The sequence below is a fragment of the Gobio gobio genome (assembly GCF_949357685.1).
Source record: "Gobio gobio genome assembly, chromosome: 1".
Classification (NCBI taxonomy): domain Eukaryota; kingdom Metazoa; phylum Chordata; class Actinopteri; order Cypriniformes; family Gobionidae; genus Gobio; species Gobio gobio.
This window is the reverse complement of record NC_137097.1, coordinates 39,029,915-39,045,167: the sequence shown is the minus strand read 5'-3', so window position 1 is coordinate 39,045,167 and position 15,253 is coordinate 39,029,915. Positions and strand designations below refer to the sequence as shown.

The following is a 15,253-nucleotide window of genomic DNA, read 5'->3' as shown; positions in this document are numbered from 1 at the left end:
TACATAAACTACGTCTGAAATGCGTCAGATTTAAAAAGGTACGGTATAAAAAGCTTCTCGTATGTACAAGTTCTGACAGTTGGGCCTAATGAAAGCAACATCGGCACTTTGCTGAGCATGTGGTTCCATTAGTGCGTGTTTTGTGGTGTCATGTTGGATCAAGCCACACAGTTTGCCTGTTCCCTTGAGGCAAAACAAGACGCCGAGACTTACCCAAGTCTTTAGATCCTTGACTTTCACTGGCCAGCTCTCCCATTCTCACCAGAGCATCAAAATAGCCCTTCGCTGCAAACGTCACACCTGCAACAGAGGAAAAATATGTCACAAACATTCTCATCTCTCATTACAGCAGCATATTCAGTGATCAAAGGGCCCATGACGAGGATGGGACGACTATCAGCTGTGCAAGTTGGTGTCAGTCCAGCTGGGTAATGAGCGGCAAAAAAAGCTATAGGAGTGGATGAGTCTGTCGCACAACAGGAAACACAATCAGTTGTACAGGAAACACATTTAGAATGAGTAAAGATAGCCCTCCTGTGACTATGGAAATTTAGCCCTTTTTTCTTTTCCAGACCAGCCCAGCTGTCTCCCTCACACACACACACACACACAGTTTCCCAATCCCATGCCTCATTACGGTTTTAAAATGTCAACTTCGGTGAAAGAGAATAAACAGAATATCATTATCTCCACAACACTCCCTGGATCCCCACATGTGTATATGTGTGCAGAAGAGAGAGAGAGAGAGAGAGAGAGAGAGAGAGAATATGTGTGTTGTGTGTGTGATTTTACAGCTTAGACTAATAATAAGAAGTTCCATGGTGGTCTAGCCTAGGCTGGTTTACGCTGGTTTGGTGTTGGTCTAACTGGCGGGATGACATAGGTAGGTCCTTCACTTGTAAAACCTGAATGTTACAATGATCTTTTCTGAGATTTCATAAACACTTTTGCTTCAAGCTAGTATCAGTGAAATATTATTACAATTTAAAATAACTATTTTCTATTGTAATATATTTCTGTATTTCTGTAATCAAAGCCGAATTTTCTGCATCATTAATCATTACATTCTTCAGTCATGATCCTCCAGAAATCAGTCTAAGGCCCTGTTTACATCTGCTATTAAGATGTGTTTTGGTCGATTGGATCACAAGTAGGGAGACGCATTCCCATTTATATCCGTCTCTTTTGTCCACTTTTGACCACTTCTGTCCTGCTTTCTTCGAGGGGAGGGTCTATGGGCGGGTAAATGTATGGGCTTTTTCAGATCTTTCGATCTAATGGACGAAATGAGCTCATGCAATTTACATATGAACGCGATTGGAGGCGACGGAAAAACATACGGAGAGCAGCAGCTTTCATTTCTGCTCTGACAGCCACAAGACCACGTCGAACGCTGTGAGTGTGTGTTAGAAATCAGGAATGATGAGAGAATATTGTCAGCTGAAGACCCAAATTTGGTTTGAAAAACGTACCAAGCTCAAAGTTTAAATACCGTCTGGCTAGCGCACTTGCCACAATGTTTATGCATGAGTTCAGTAAGCATAGAGTATGGGGTATTTTGCGTCTGTTCTAACGCCTTCAAACACATGAGCGTTTACACTACGAAAGCAATCCGGTCAAATGCGTTTTGGACTGCCTCAGGAAGTGGTCAAAAGTGGACAAGCTCAAAACGTTTAGACCCCGTCTAAACCTGTATTTACCATCGTCCACTTGTGATCCGATTGATCAAAACGCATCTTAATACCAGGTGTAAAGAGGGCCTAATATGCTGATTTGATGCTCAAGAAACATTTCTTCTTATAATCAGTGTTAAAAACAGTTGTGCTGCTTAATAAAGTGCGGAAGTTCAGGACTCTTTGATGAACAATTGTTGGAATAACAACCTTAATATTTTTTTATCATGTCACTTTTTAATTTAATTTAAACTAATTAAAGCTGTACAGCACGTCAAAAAAGGAAATAGGGCATCTGCTTAATGTAGTTGGTAAACGAAATATATGCTCGCAATGTAGACAGCGACGGCAATCATAATAAAGCAATTCAGTTGTCGCCATGTGTGCGGTGTCAAAACAATTCCCTATTCCGTATATAGTGCACTCCATGACTCCCACTGAGGGAGTAGGAACTGAGTGAAAGCCTGAGAGATTTGGGACAGCCAAACGGCATATTCTGGTGTTTTCCGTAGGATTGACGGGAGTCGCGGGACTCCTTATTGTGTAGAGCAGTGAAGAGGTAAAGGTTTGGCCCACTCATCTGCCTCATAGATGTTTCATGGAATCAGCAGCTCAGACTCACTTCGTGACCGTCACTCTTGGGCTATAACTACAGGACTGAGAAGTTACAAAGCCAGTCACCAACTATAACTACATTGCAAGATCTGGCAGCCAAGATGATGGTCTTCCCCCCAAAAACCTCCAACTAAGAGCAGTTCAGGTAGTGTCATGCAACAGTGCTTCCCTTAAGTGTGTCCAACTAATTTTACAAATAATTTATCAAGAATTTTTGTTCAAAAATGTAGATATGTTTGTACACATATTTCATGCACTAATTTGTGCGCATGCCGGTTTAGTGAATGACACGCATGGCTCTTTACCTCCCTTGTAGAGAGCGTAAAAAACAAACGGGCAGAAAAGGGATACCAGTCAGCTATTCTTTATGGAATTCATTCAGAAATCAATTGGGACCTTCATCTGAATCCCTCAGCTATGTACCCTCAGCTTCTGGCACGAGCAGAAAGGCCACAAAAATCGTTTGAGTAAACAATTCATCAAGCTGCCCAGCTGTGGCTCTGATTAAGTAAGGCAAAGCAGACTGTTGCACTAGGTGTGTTACTATGTGGCTACTGTTCAGGCCTTATTTACATGGAAATTATGCAGAAAAGTGCCTGACAGATGGGACCATCCACTCTGAACACTCACACTGTACTATTTCATTTTCTTCACGGTGTCTCTGTTCTTTTTTTTTCTTTATTCTTAAAGTCTTCTAGGTTGGATAGTCCAGGAGAGGAACTCATATTTTTGCTGATATACAGGTTGATTCATCTATCGAATGCAGAAAAAAGTTAACATTACATAAGTTTTAGGTCAACTTAAAATAGGAGGGTTCACCCAAAAAGGAACATTTTGTAATCATTTATTCACCCGTACGTCATTCCAAACCTATATTATTCAAATATTCAATTCTTTCTTCTGCAGAACATTTAAGAATGTTGGTAACCAAATAGTTTCAGTTCCCATTGACTTCCATTATACTTTTTGTCCAATAGATGTAAAAATAGCAATTTTAAGTGTTTGTTTACCAACATTCTCAAAATATCTTTTAGTTTCATAGAAGAAAGAAAGTGAAACAAGTTTGGCACGACATGAGGATGAGTTAACGATAACAATTTTCATTTTAGGGTGAACTATCCATTTAAAAATGTTAAAGTCAAGTTTTTAGAATTTACAATGTCAAGTTTGGTGCTGCTGATCATGCTCAAGTTTGATCACTGATAATGCACTTTAATAGCACAGTAAATTGTGTTTTTGGTCACTTCTGGTCACAAATATTTGAAAGTACAGACCAACTTTAATTGTGAAGTTGATTTAACATTTTCCCCCATAAGTTTATGCCAAAAGTCCTAAAGTTGGTTGCTTCAAGTGTTTGAATTTACAATTTACAAACAAAAACACACAACAGTATAATTTTCATTAAGTTTAATTCCATTAATTTTTCTTGAATGTCTACATTCATCTGTCAATGTGGAACGTATTTACAATAATGTCGAAGCAACTGAGCCACAGCCAATGATTTTTAAGGTTGTGTGCAGACCAAACTGAAGAAATACTGAAATAATATATAATACAAAGACAATAAATAGACAATTGCACAGTTGCATTATTTATTTGTCCCCAATAACTGCAAGGAACACAAACACACAGCAGTATATGTAGTCTAATTCACAAACAAATAATTTGTTTGAATGAATTCCATTAAGCTCACAGAAAATATCTGATGTTTATCCAATTTTTCCCAGTCTACTGTCAACACTCTCTCTCTCAGATTACTGTTATGGTTCATTGCTTCATAAAAATTGTATTTCAAATAAAAATAATAAATTTGACAAAACAATAATAAACACAATTTCCCAAATATCTAATTTTACATCATGAAGATCCCCTGGCCTTCAGTCCACAGTGTTGCCCTAACTCTACGTCCACAGAGACTGGGATATGCTCTAGCATCCTTGTGACACTACAGGACAAGCGGTTTGGAGGATGAATGGATGTATGTATGTATGTACAGTTTGCATATACTTCCTCAAAACTTGCTAATGGGTTGTTAAGTGAAATTGGAATCCTTATGATTCCCATCCACGTATGCAAGTCTCCCGCTTTGAAATTCTCTCTTTTGAGAGAGAACCTTGTCATAACACACTCCTCCTACCACACTCATTCTTCTTTCTGTGCCTGAGGCACTAAAACAAATCAGCAAGAACAATACCAGTCAGAAATAATAAATGGGGGTAGAGAGCTTTGCTGACTTTGTGTCTGAGTGATTTCATTTCCTAAAACACGGGGTAGAGTGGTAAAGACATGGCTTGAGAGCAAAAGAGGATTATGATTTATTCTGGTGGGCTTAGGGGCCTAGGACCTCCCACCAGAGCCCAGTTTTACTCAGTACGGGGTAGTCAATTATGAAATAAATATCTTTATCAACGGTGTCTCTTCCCTTTAAGTCCTTTCAACCATGTATTTATGGTAAAAACCCACGCTCTTCTCTACCCAACTGCTGCATAATTTGCTCTAGAACTTCTTGCTACCTGTGGATAGCAGTCTGGAGGCATATGGACCATTGTGTCGCAAACCCCAGACAATCTGCTTTAATGCTCTAGAGTTTGAAGGGCAGTCTGTCTCAAAGATTTTACATAAATCCCCCCAGTGGGTTGGGTACTGGGATTTATAGTTAGCCAATGTTTCCTTTGTGACTCTTTAAAGGCCAATTCACACTTTAGGATATAGTTATGGTGTGTGTGTTTAGTTGCTTCACTATAACTATACTGATATCAGTACTGATATATCAGTGTCTTCTCATTTTCTCATGCTATACATTGCATATTATGAGGATTGAAACTGTACTCCAGAAATAGTTCAGCCAGCTTAAATTTAAATTCCTGTGTCATACTAACCAGCAATCGTGCATGTTAGTATGCTGAAGACATGTCAGGCTAGTATGACACAGGAACTTACATTTATTAAGTTGGGTCAGCAAAACTATTTTCTTTTTTATTTAAATGAACTTGCTTCATTCTTATTGTACCGACCTAAACTGATTGTATTAAAAAAACGTTTTCCTCAAGTTAAATTCATTTTTTTTAGTGTATAGCATAATTTTGATAACTGACTCGTCCCTTGTTTTCTTTAAAAAAAAGAGTAAAAATCAAGGTTACAGTGAAGCATTTACAATGGGAGTGAAATTTGAAGAAAAATGAAGCTGATAATTTTATAAAAGCAATTAAATTAATAATTTCGTAAAAATGTTTGTATAATTTAAGCTGTAAAACTGTTTAAGTCATTTTAGGGTATATGACATTGTGTTGTCATGGCAACAAAGTTGTAAAATTGGATAGAACTGTAAACAGAAAAGGTGTTAAAACCATGCTAACACTCATATCATTTACATCTTGTGGCTATACTTTCAAACAGCGAGTATTTTAACGTTTATAGATTGGCCCTATTCCCTTCCACACACCCTGATTTTGCAGAGTTAGACTGGGGCAACACATTTTGTTGATCCTGGAACAACATTCTTGTCCGAAAATGTAGTCCTAACCCTATCCCTACCCATAAACCTAACCCTACCCATAACCCTACCCATAACATCCATAAAATCAAAAGGAAATGATATAAACGGTAAACTTGTCCCTCAAATCTGATTGGTTGATTGGAATGTTCTTCCAGGATCAATAAATATGTTGCTAAAGGAACATGTTGCACTCGGCGAAAGCAGATTCTACATTCACTTCCATTGTAATTGCCTCTCTGTAACCCAGATTTCTAAATTTTTTTAAAGAAAAGATGGGAGAGGTCAAACCTGTTTTTGTTTTTTTCCAAAGCCAGTGCTGTCGATTGAGCTTGCGCTAAATCTTGGATTTTCCTTTAAGATGTATTCCTGCACATCACCCTGAATGTTTTACAGCCACTGTACACCCGAGGCTGCCGGAGCAAGATTACATTTGCCAATGTGAACGCAGACGTCAATGGGCAATTGTCTGGCTTTCATCAGTCACCTACTGCACAAAGCCTTCAAAGTCGTCTGATTGTTCCTCTGTCTAATGGCTAAATATCAAATCATCAGTGAGGCAGGACACATTATCTCCTCTCTGAATGCCCTCATCAGCTGAGCGTTTGTGTTCGGCCCATCTGAGCTCAGGAGGTGTCTCGGGCTGTGTGAGAGTTGATAAGGCTGTGTGGCCATCTGAATGACAGGATGACAAACATTGTCATCATCTTCAAATGAAGTGGCATTAAAGGCGGATGGGAAGGCGTGGAGGGTTTGGACAGCTGCTGAAGGTGGATGAAACGGGGGACGTTTGGAGATGTGATGTGGGGGTACTTACTGGACAGAGCCTTCTCGTAGTTCTTCCCCATGGCGATGAAATTCCGCAAACAGGGATTGAACTGTTCCATGATGCTCTGCAAGAGATGGAAAGATTTGTTAATGAGCAGAATTGCAACACGTTTAGCTCGCACAAAATCTTGTGTTCAGGATGCATCAACATTACAAAGATTAAAACTGATGATTACCTTATAGCAAATAAGCCCAATATTAAATTTCCATACTATTTGATAACACTTTATTTTGAGAGTCCGCTTTAGACATTCAACTAACTATAAGTAACTTTGCAACTACGTTAACTACCAGCCCTTAGAGTACAAGTAGACTCGTTGTATCTGCTAACACTTTACTTATTCTACTGACTATAAGTAACTTTGCAAGTACATGTAAACGATTGCATATTTTCAAAAAAGTTGAGTAGTTTGCATCACTGTAGGTTACTAGGGGGGGGGGGGGGGACTTGTCCCCCTCAATGTCTATGGTGGTTACGGCCCTGTATAAAATGTGTAAAGGAGTCAAAGCAGCACCAGGAATTCTTCCGTTGCACACAAATAAAGACCTCCTGCAAAGAGGCGGCATTTCCGACACCTATACCGAACTGTTATTGGCCAATAGTTTCTATGACGAGAAAAAAACCCAGGTATTTTTGAGCATTCAGTTCTTTTAAAAGGTCCATGTTGCTCATGGAAGCGGACCTGAAAAGTGGGGTCCTGCTAAAGAAAACGCACTCAGCAATCACACCAAACCTGCCAAGTGTGAACACAGCCTTCGACTGGGCACAGGAAAATAGTCTTACACAGGACACAGGATAAGTCTTAAAGCCTTAAATATTTTTTATAAGTATCACTGTATACATAGCACAGACTGAATCCAAGAACATGAAGAAATTCAAAAGAGACAGATAACCAACAAGAAAATGGACTAAATATATATATAACAATTTGGTGAAGTGATGTGAAGGGGAGCATTGGGGTTTAGGCGCCTTGCTCAATGGCACCTCAATTATTTCCTGCCAGTATTGAGACACGAACCCGCAACTTTTAGGTTACAAGTCCGACTCTCTAACCATTAGGTCACTTCTGCACCCATTTATTGAACAAATCTGTCCTGACAAAAAACAATAAATAAACACATGAACTAATCAACCTGTCCCATCCTTAGCTTGTTTACTGAACACTTGGCTCATTTGATTATAGGGGCTTTCGCACCGGGTAGTTCTAGGAACATTTTCCTGGAACAGTAGGAAGTGACGTGGAAGCCGTGTTTGTTGTGACTTTTAGGGTGTACTCACACTAGGTGCTCTGAACCGTGCCCGAGTGCGTTTGACCCCTAAAGCCCGGTTTGTTTGACAAGTGTGAGCACTTCGTACTTCTGAGAGAGCACATATGCAGTTCGGCATACAGGGCAACCGTGCCTAGTGTGAGTACACCCTTTTTTTGACAGCGCTGAGACCACCAGAGCCTGAGCACACAGCTCTCACAACGTCTTCATTACTTTACAAACTGTTTAACAGACCTATAATATGTTATTAGATGGAACTGTTATACAAAGAGAGTTGACAGACAGTAGCCTATATGAAAAAGTATTAGCTTTTGCCGTGTGGTTGATGTCCAATGTCATTAGCTGAGCAGAAATACATAATCATGTTTCGCCTGGTCCCCTCAAAGTTGTGTTGGATTTTCTCTTTAGCGTAAAGGCTGAGAGATCCATCTATCATCTTATGTTTTCATAGAGTTAGTTCTGGAGTAAATATACAGACTATAACCTGAGTGTGTAGACGGCTTTTTAAAAAAATTGCGGGTGCTAGTGTTTCACGTACAATCGGCCAATCAGAGTACACTTACAACACTGGTAGTTCCTATTGTGCTGGGTTTGACCCTAAATTAGTCCCCTCTACTCTTGGGGGAACTAATTTAGCTCCTACTTCTAAGGAGTTCATAAAACTAAAATAGTTCCCAGTTCCTGCAGTGCGAACACACCAAAATCCAGGTTCTTCCGCCAATAGTTCTAAGAACTATGAAAAGGTTCCTCCAGTGTGAAAGCCCCTTATTCTGTCAGCAACCAATAAGTGTAGTATTAACTAGGTCCGTTCAACCCCCCTACCAAAAAGACTGGATTAGACAGGAATTTCCATGCTGGTTTAAGCTGATTAGTACCCTCTAGTTTAGCTGGTTGAAGAACTCCAGCTAAAAACATAGCAAAATTTGGCCCATCTTTTAATCAGGGGCTGTGCATCCGTACACACACAAACATACCAAGGATGCTTCCTTTTTCCCTTATGCAAAAACTGTCCACAGCATCATCCCTCGTACACACCACCCATCATTCCATGTTGTGTTAAACAGAGTGTGATTATTCTTGTGGGAGGGAAGCAGACACTCATTCGGGGGTGAGCAAAGAGCTTTGACATTTTGTACAGGGCTTTGAGGCTATTTGAGAGGATGCGGGGAAGTAAAAGAGATAGAATGAAAGCATATGCTGGGAGTTAATGAACATATTTTGCTTTGAAGTGCTAGTGTGCGAGTTGGGTTTGCTATTTTGCCAGGAAGTTTATACAGTGCGTTTTAAGGAAGAGCCCGGGATGTGTGGTGTTTCTGAGAGGGCACATATGCAGTCAGGGCAAATTGTCTCGAAGCTCCGGTCCTAGTGCAACCAAAATAAACACTTTACCGCCTCGTCATGCTGTAATCCTTCAGTGATGCTCACTCGAGCAGGCATCTGTCATAGCACCCTGAGCACCATCCACTTCCCCTTCAGGGCTTCCTCCAATTAGAGCAGCCACAGTCTGCCAGGGCCTTAGGGTTAACAAAGTCCTGAAGCTGACAGCACAACACCACCAAACCCTGCTTTCTTCCTCTAAAATTCACCACAAAAAACTACATCCCATACAGCAGCCTGTAACACCTCACAGGAACAGTAAGACCATTCCTACACAAAAACAGTCCATAGCAAGCCAGTATTTCACAGTAAACATCACTATTGTTCAATATCTGACCCTCAATCTCAATCCCTTTCCTGGCACATATAACCACGTCATAAAACAACTAAACGTACCCTTAACATGCAGAGTAGAATTTTGCTTGTAGCATTAGCATCTAGCTAAATCCATGACCATGAAATCCATTACTAATTATATTTTGAAAAAGGCTGTGGCCATGCATTTCTCACCATTTTCTTTAACTGAAAAAAAAAATCAACATAGAATAGCCACAAACTCCGCCTCATCTATAATGCAAGAGGTTGTGGGAAATGTCAGCCCCAAACGAATCACTGGCTGTGTTCGAAAATCTCATTCTCTAGTAGGTTTTTGTATACTTTGCGACTGTTAAGAAAGGAAGTAATAGAATGTGTGAAATGTAATCCAGACGTACTACATCATGCGGTCATTGTCATGTGACATATAGGGTCAGCTGTGTGTCACTTAACCGCCATTCACAAATCCTCTCCTGTGGCCCCATGGGATAGTAAAGTGTCCATTGGATGCAAACTTGACAATCTTGGCAGAAGTAGTAGGTCACCCGGGTACTTTTCGCCTACCGTTTTTGAATACTATGAATTTCACACAAAAATCCCTTTCAAGGAGAATGAGTTCACTATTTGAGTTGCTGCTATTTCAGGGATGTTTTGATTGAATGAGGAAATGCCAAAATTCAAAAACTGCTTGCCAAATTCACATTAAACAAATATTTCAAAACAGCAACAAATCTCATAAAAGTTATTTCTTACACTCAAATAGCATCAAAATAATGTATATTTCAGGCTGGTCCAGCAATGTGCATGTGCAGTCCTCAGTACAAGTCTCAGGTTTCAAAAGGAATGGGATCATCTTATGGATCATTTCCACAGAGCGGTATGGTACTGTACAGTTCAATACGGTGCGCAATTTTTCCGTTTCGATTGTCAGAAGTTGTGAATGGAATGGTACTAAAATACCAAACCGTACCAAATTTTTGGACCCTTCCATTGGGGTACCTAGCACACCAGACCGATATGGATAGAGATAGACTGTAGAACATTGATTGGTTGACAGAGAATTGTCACACATTCTTCTTCGCGCGAGAAAGATGTCGATTGCTACTTTCCAGCATACAGCACGCATACTGTTGGCGGTGGAAACGCAAGCCAGATCAGAGTCTACTGTTCCCGATCGCACTGTACTGCTCAGTGGAAACGAGCCATAACAGTAACAGCAGTGATGCAATGACTTCACCAACTGCTGATTGGCTCTTTTATTTAGAAGGTATTTATTCTGCCATATTGTTGACATGTGTGACCTATTAAGTGTTAGGAACCCACTGGCACCAACCAAGTGGTTACAAAATAAGTAGTAGCTAACTTTGCCCTAATATGAAAAGACCTCAAAAACCGTTGGTGTAACCCAGGATTGCGCATCTTTGACAGTTTTAGGCAGGGTAGATGCTGTTAATGCTGTAAGGGTTCATACCAGGCAGGAACATGTCAACAGACGGAGAAATACCAGGTCAAAACTCTCTCGGATGCCTGGAAAGGAAGACATATTTGGACAGACCTTATACCAAGATGATTTAGGTCACGTATTAATAGGCATCAAAGACTAGTCTGACAAATGTTTCAGTCAATATTACATTGAACCTTCAAAAATATCAATGCTTTCTTCAATAAATGAAGTCTGGGAGAAAAATGAGTGCTGGATATTCAATTAAGCTACAAGAGGTCCTGTTCCCCAGGCTTCAGTGGCTTGACGTCACAGGTCACCTTCCTGCCACACTCGCTGGGCAGATCTGAAAGTGGGTCTGCACCTGACGGACAGTAAGATGGAGAGTAGGCAGCAGTGCCTCAGCAAAATCACCCCAGGAGCTCCATTAGATGGAAAGCGAGAAAGAGACGCACGTGAAGGAAAAATACATATTCATTCATAAAAATTTTAAAAAATTTAATTAGCAAGAGTTTTTGGGGGGGCTTCTTGCGTCTTAATGCCAGTTAGCAAGTTTTGGCAACAGCAAGACAAGAAATGTTTTGGAAGAAGATGATACATGGAGAGTACACAGTAACACTGAGGAGTACAGTTCCCTTCTCTAAAGGATGAAAGACCTTTCTCCATTTCAAGGGATTTTTTTTTTTATCTTTACCTACCCTCTGACTTTTTCCCGCACCTTCCCTATTCCCTTGGTGACTACTTTATAACGCCCTGCCAGCATTCCTCATTAAAAGACCCGCAACATCCTCATAACGTGCGAGGGCAAGAAAAATAGAAAGAGAGAGATAAGGTACAACGAAGAGAGGTAGAGATGTGAAGAGTCTGGTGCTAGATGTGGGTGGTTTACATAACGAATAGGCGAGACCAGGTCTGCGCTCATATGGCACTCCTGCTATCAAGAGCAAAATTGGGCGACGCTGACATGGGAATGATAGAACAGTAATGAAGAAGGCTCTGTTCCAAAACTTAGTGAGCTGCCTACCTAGACGGCATTTTAAGATACCACACACATGCCAAGGCTGCACCAAAACATAGGCAGCAATCTTCTACTGGATTCTAAGATACCTAGTTTTGCCCAAAATTGGTAGCACTGCATGTATATTTTGCAGAGAAGGCAATCCCAGAATGCACTGTAGCTACATTTGCATGCACCAAAATAATCCGTTTACAATCAAATGGATGACTTTCTCCAGTTCTAAACACAGCGGCTGCTCATGTGATGTAGATGTAAACCAATATGTGAATTGGATTGCAACAGTTAGGGTTCATGTAAACAGAACTAGATTGGATTCATTCAGATTGGGGAAAAATAGTGTTGAGCTCAGTTTAAAAATGTACTTATAACACATTTCATTATAACCGAAAAGTATAATTTAAAAAAATATATTTCTTATTTAAATGGTTTTTGTGTGCATAATGTATCTTTATATGTATTGGAGTATTAGCTTAGCAAACTGTTAACATTGAATTCTATCTTAAAATCAGTAGTGTGCTTTTTGTGTGATTTTCTGATCACAATTTGTGTGTCAATGTACCCATTGCACTTCAGCTTCTTATAAGGCTTTTCGGTTAAAACGCTGCCTATGAAGACATCTGTCTATGCCAGCAGCAGACAGCAAGACAGCTCACTAGGAGTAGGAGCTGTCGTCAGCACTCCAGTACCTACAAAAATGAGACTGTCACACAAAAAAACATTCAGCACTGAAAAAAATAAGGCGGTTTGCTGATAATGCTAGTGTCACTTCAGCTCGGCGTAATTAGCCTGGCGTAATGCTAGCACCTGGAACTTGTGAATCACAAGTGAAGTCAGAGGGACTGGGCGGGGCTTAGGTGGTTTCTTTTCCAAATTCTGTCAGGGTTGCTAATTTTATCATCCCAGGCCTCGTGTGCTACATCTGCCAGCCTAATTGCGAGAGCTAATTGGAATATGAGGCCAGCATACACTTCGTCTGAGAGCTTGGTTATTCCTGACTCTCTGTAAGGGGGACGTGTGCAACACCTTCACTTTAGTGACAAGGCAAGAAAGTGACAGTTAAAACTGTGACAGAGAATACCAGATAAATCTGGCCAGATAAAACAGCAAAAGTAGACAATCAAAGTCAGATTTGAGCTTTACTGTGTGTAAAGAGATGGTAATGGGTTCAATGAAGCACGTAAACAAACTGAGATATTTAATTTCAACCCCAAAGCTAGCAGTGCAACCACTTCTTTGAAAAATGAGGGCTGCACATTACATAAATAAATAATCATTATTACTAGTATTCATCTGCAAAACAGGCTCAAAAGGAAACGTGTGGCTCATCGTACATTTTTGCAAAACTCCACAAAAGTACCTATTCAAAAATTCATCTCCGTTTCAGGAAAATTTAACATGTTTTTAGCACCACTTACTGGACATTTCACATTGAGAGTCTCACGAAACGTGCAAAATGCAACGTAACATCATTTAGCAGAAATGTCGCCACAGGCTTGTTTTTCCTGTAAGCCTGGGTTGTTCAATTTAGGTTTAGATCGAGTCAAAATATCTACAGTACTTGGCTGTTTGAGCTGCCTTTGAGCATCATATTTCTGAGGTGAATGTGTCATTTAAAGAATTATGGTAGAAGCAAATTGGTATGTCAATTAAATTTTGCCGCTATGATTTATGCGATGCGGAAAACACGGACTGAATCGCGCAATCCAGTGCCAGTCATAAAAATTTCATTTTCTGTGTAGCGCAGAATTTCATCAGGAAATTTGTCACATTTTTGATGAATAAATAAAAAGCAGTTCAGTAGGTCTGCACTTAAATCAAATTAGGATATAGATTAGTGTCTGTGAATATTAAACTTGCATGTTCTGAGTGTGAATGATGCTTGCAGTGTTTTCAGCCTCTGCCGCCTCACTATATGAGGACATGAATGCATGAACTTCATATCCAGAGTCACTTCATGAGCATTTCACCATTTCATTTGAGAAAAACTATCTTCATATCATAAACACACAGAAACTCAAAAGGACTTCATTTGTTTGGTTTAACCTGAAGAAATTGTGACAGACATATATAACTGTTGTACAGTAAAATTTAGCCACGTCTCAATATAACAACTATACTATAAATTATAGTAACAACTATAAATATTTTTCCCCATGTTTTTGAATTTTAACAGTAAGCACTTTGTTTGACATAAATGTGTGTTCAATTTCATGTGACTAAAAGATAACTTAAATGCATGTTTTATGCCTTTGAAAATAAAAAAAAATAAATGCACACAATTTTTGGACAAAAAAAGTTTTCATAGAAATAAATGATTAAAATATATTTATTTTTTATTATGATTAAAATAGTTGTTTTTACTAATTCAATTAATTAGACATGTTTTTTGATTATTTAAATTTAATTAAACCATTAAAATTGAATCAAGAACAAACAGAAAACACAGAATTTGGTAAAAACGGATTTCATAGGGCCCTAAATATGTACATTTTGTTAAAATTTTAATAAATTGTTGTTAATTTTTTATAAGTTTCATGATTTTAATTATTTAGACAGGCTTTTTGATAACAAAAATCTTATTTAACCATTAAAATGGAGTCCAACAAATTTAAAAGGAAAAAAAGGAATCCAGAATAATTAAAACAGGGGGAGAAAAAAAACGGAATTTGGGAAAAAAATCTAACGGATTTCATAGGGCCCTTCGCCCATCATTTTGTTGAATTATTGCCAAAAAAGCTTCCTGTTATTTTCAATGAATGGGGATTGAGGGGAAAAAAAAGATATAAAGCTGCGCCCAGTGCGTCCATTTATTTCCCAACAAAACCACATTATATAGGACTTCCAGGTTAAAACCTACAACCTTTTGATTTCCAACCCGAGGCAACCATTGCCCACACCACACAGCATTTATGGTGCAGTGGAGAACCCAATGTTAACTTTAATAACTGACATTAGCACTGACAAGCCAGAAATAAAGGAAATAAAGTGTTAGCAATAAAAGGCAAAGGGAAAATGTAACTTAAACACACTCCGAGAAGCATTTGAGAGGAAACCAGGCTGGGAGGAGAGACAAGACATTATTGCAGATGTGAATTATTCTCTTCTTGAGGCCCTGATCACACTGTCTGGGTGTATTTTCCAGTTATGACCAGCTGATCATACATTATCCCTTACATAAATCAAATTCTTTTAAAGCAAAACAAGTTATTGGTATCAAAAAGTTA

The 15,253-nt window shown here is 39.3% G+C and overlaps 1 protein-coding gene across 5 annotated transcripts in view; it reads right to left on the bottom strand.

Annotated features, from left to right (window-relative positions):
• baiap2a (BAR/IMD domain containing adaptor protein 2a) overlaps positions 1 to 15,253 on the bottom strand; it is a 134,751-nt gene that overhangs the window by 92,700 nt on the left and 26,798 nt on the right. For all 5 annotated transcript variants that reach the window (XM_079829544.1, XM_079829543.1, XM_079829546.1 and 2 more), the window contains exons 2-3: positions 6,599 to 6,674; positions 214 to 300 (exon numbers count right to left, since the gene is read on the bottom strand). In XM_079829544.1, the coding sequence (XP_079685670.1) occupies positions 214 to 300; positions 6,599 to 6,674 (163 nt within the window). The remainder of the gene's footprint in view (positions 1 to 213; positions 301 to 6,598; positions 6,675 to 15,253) is intronic.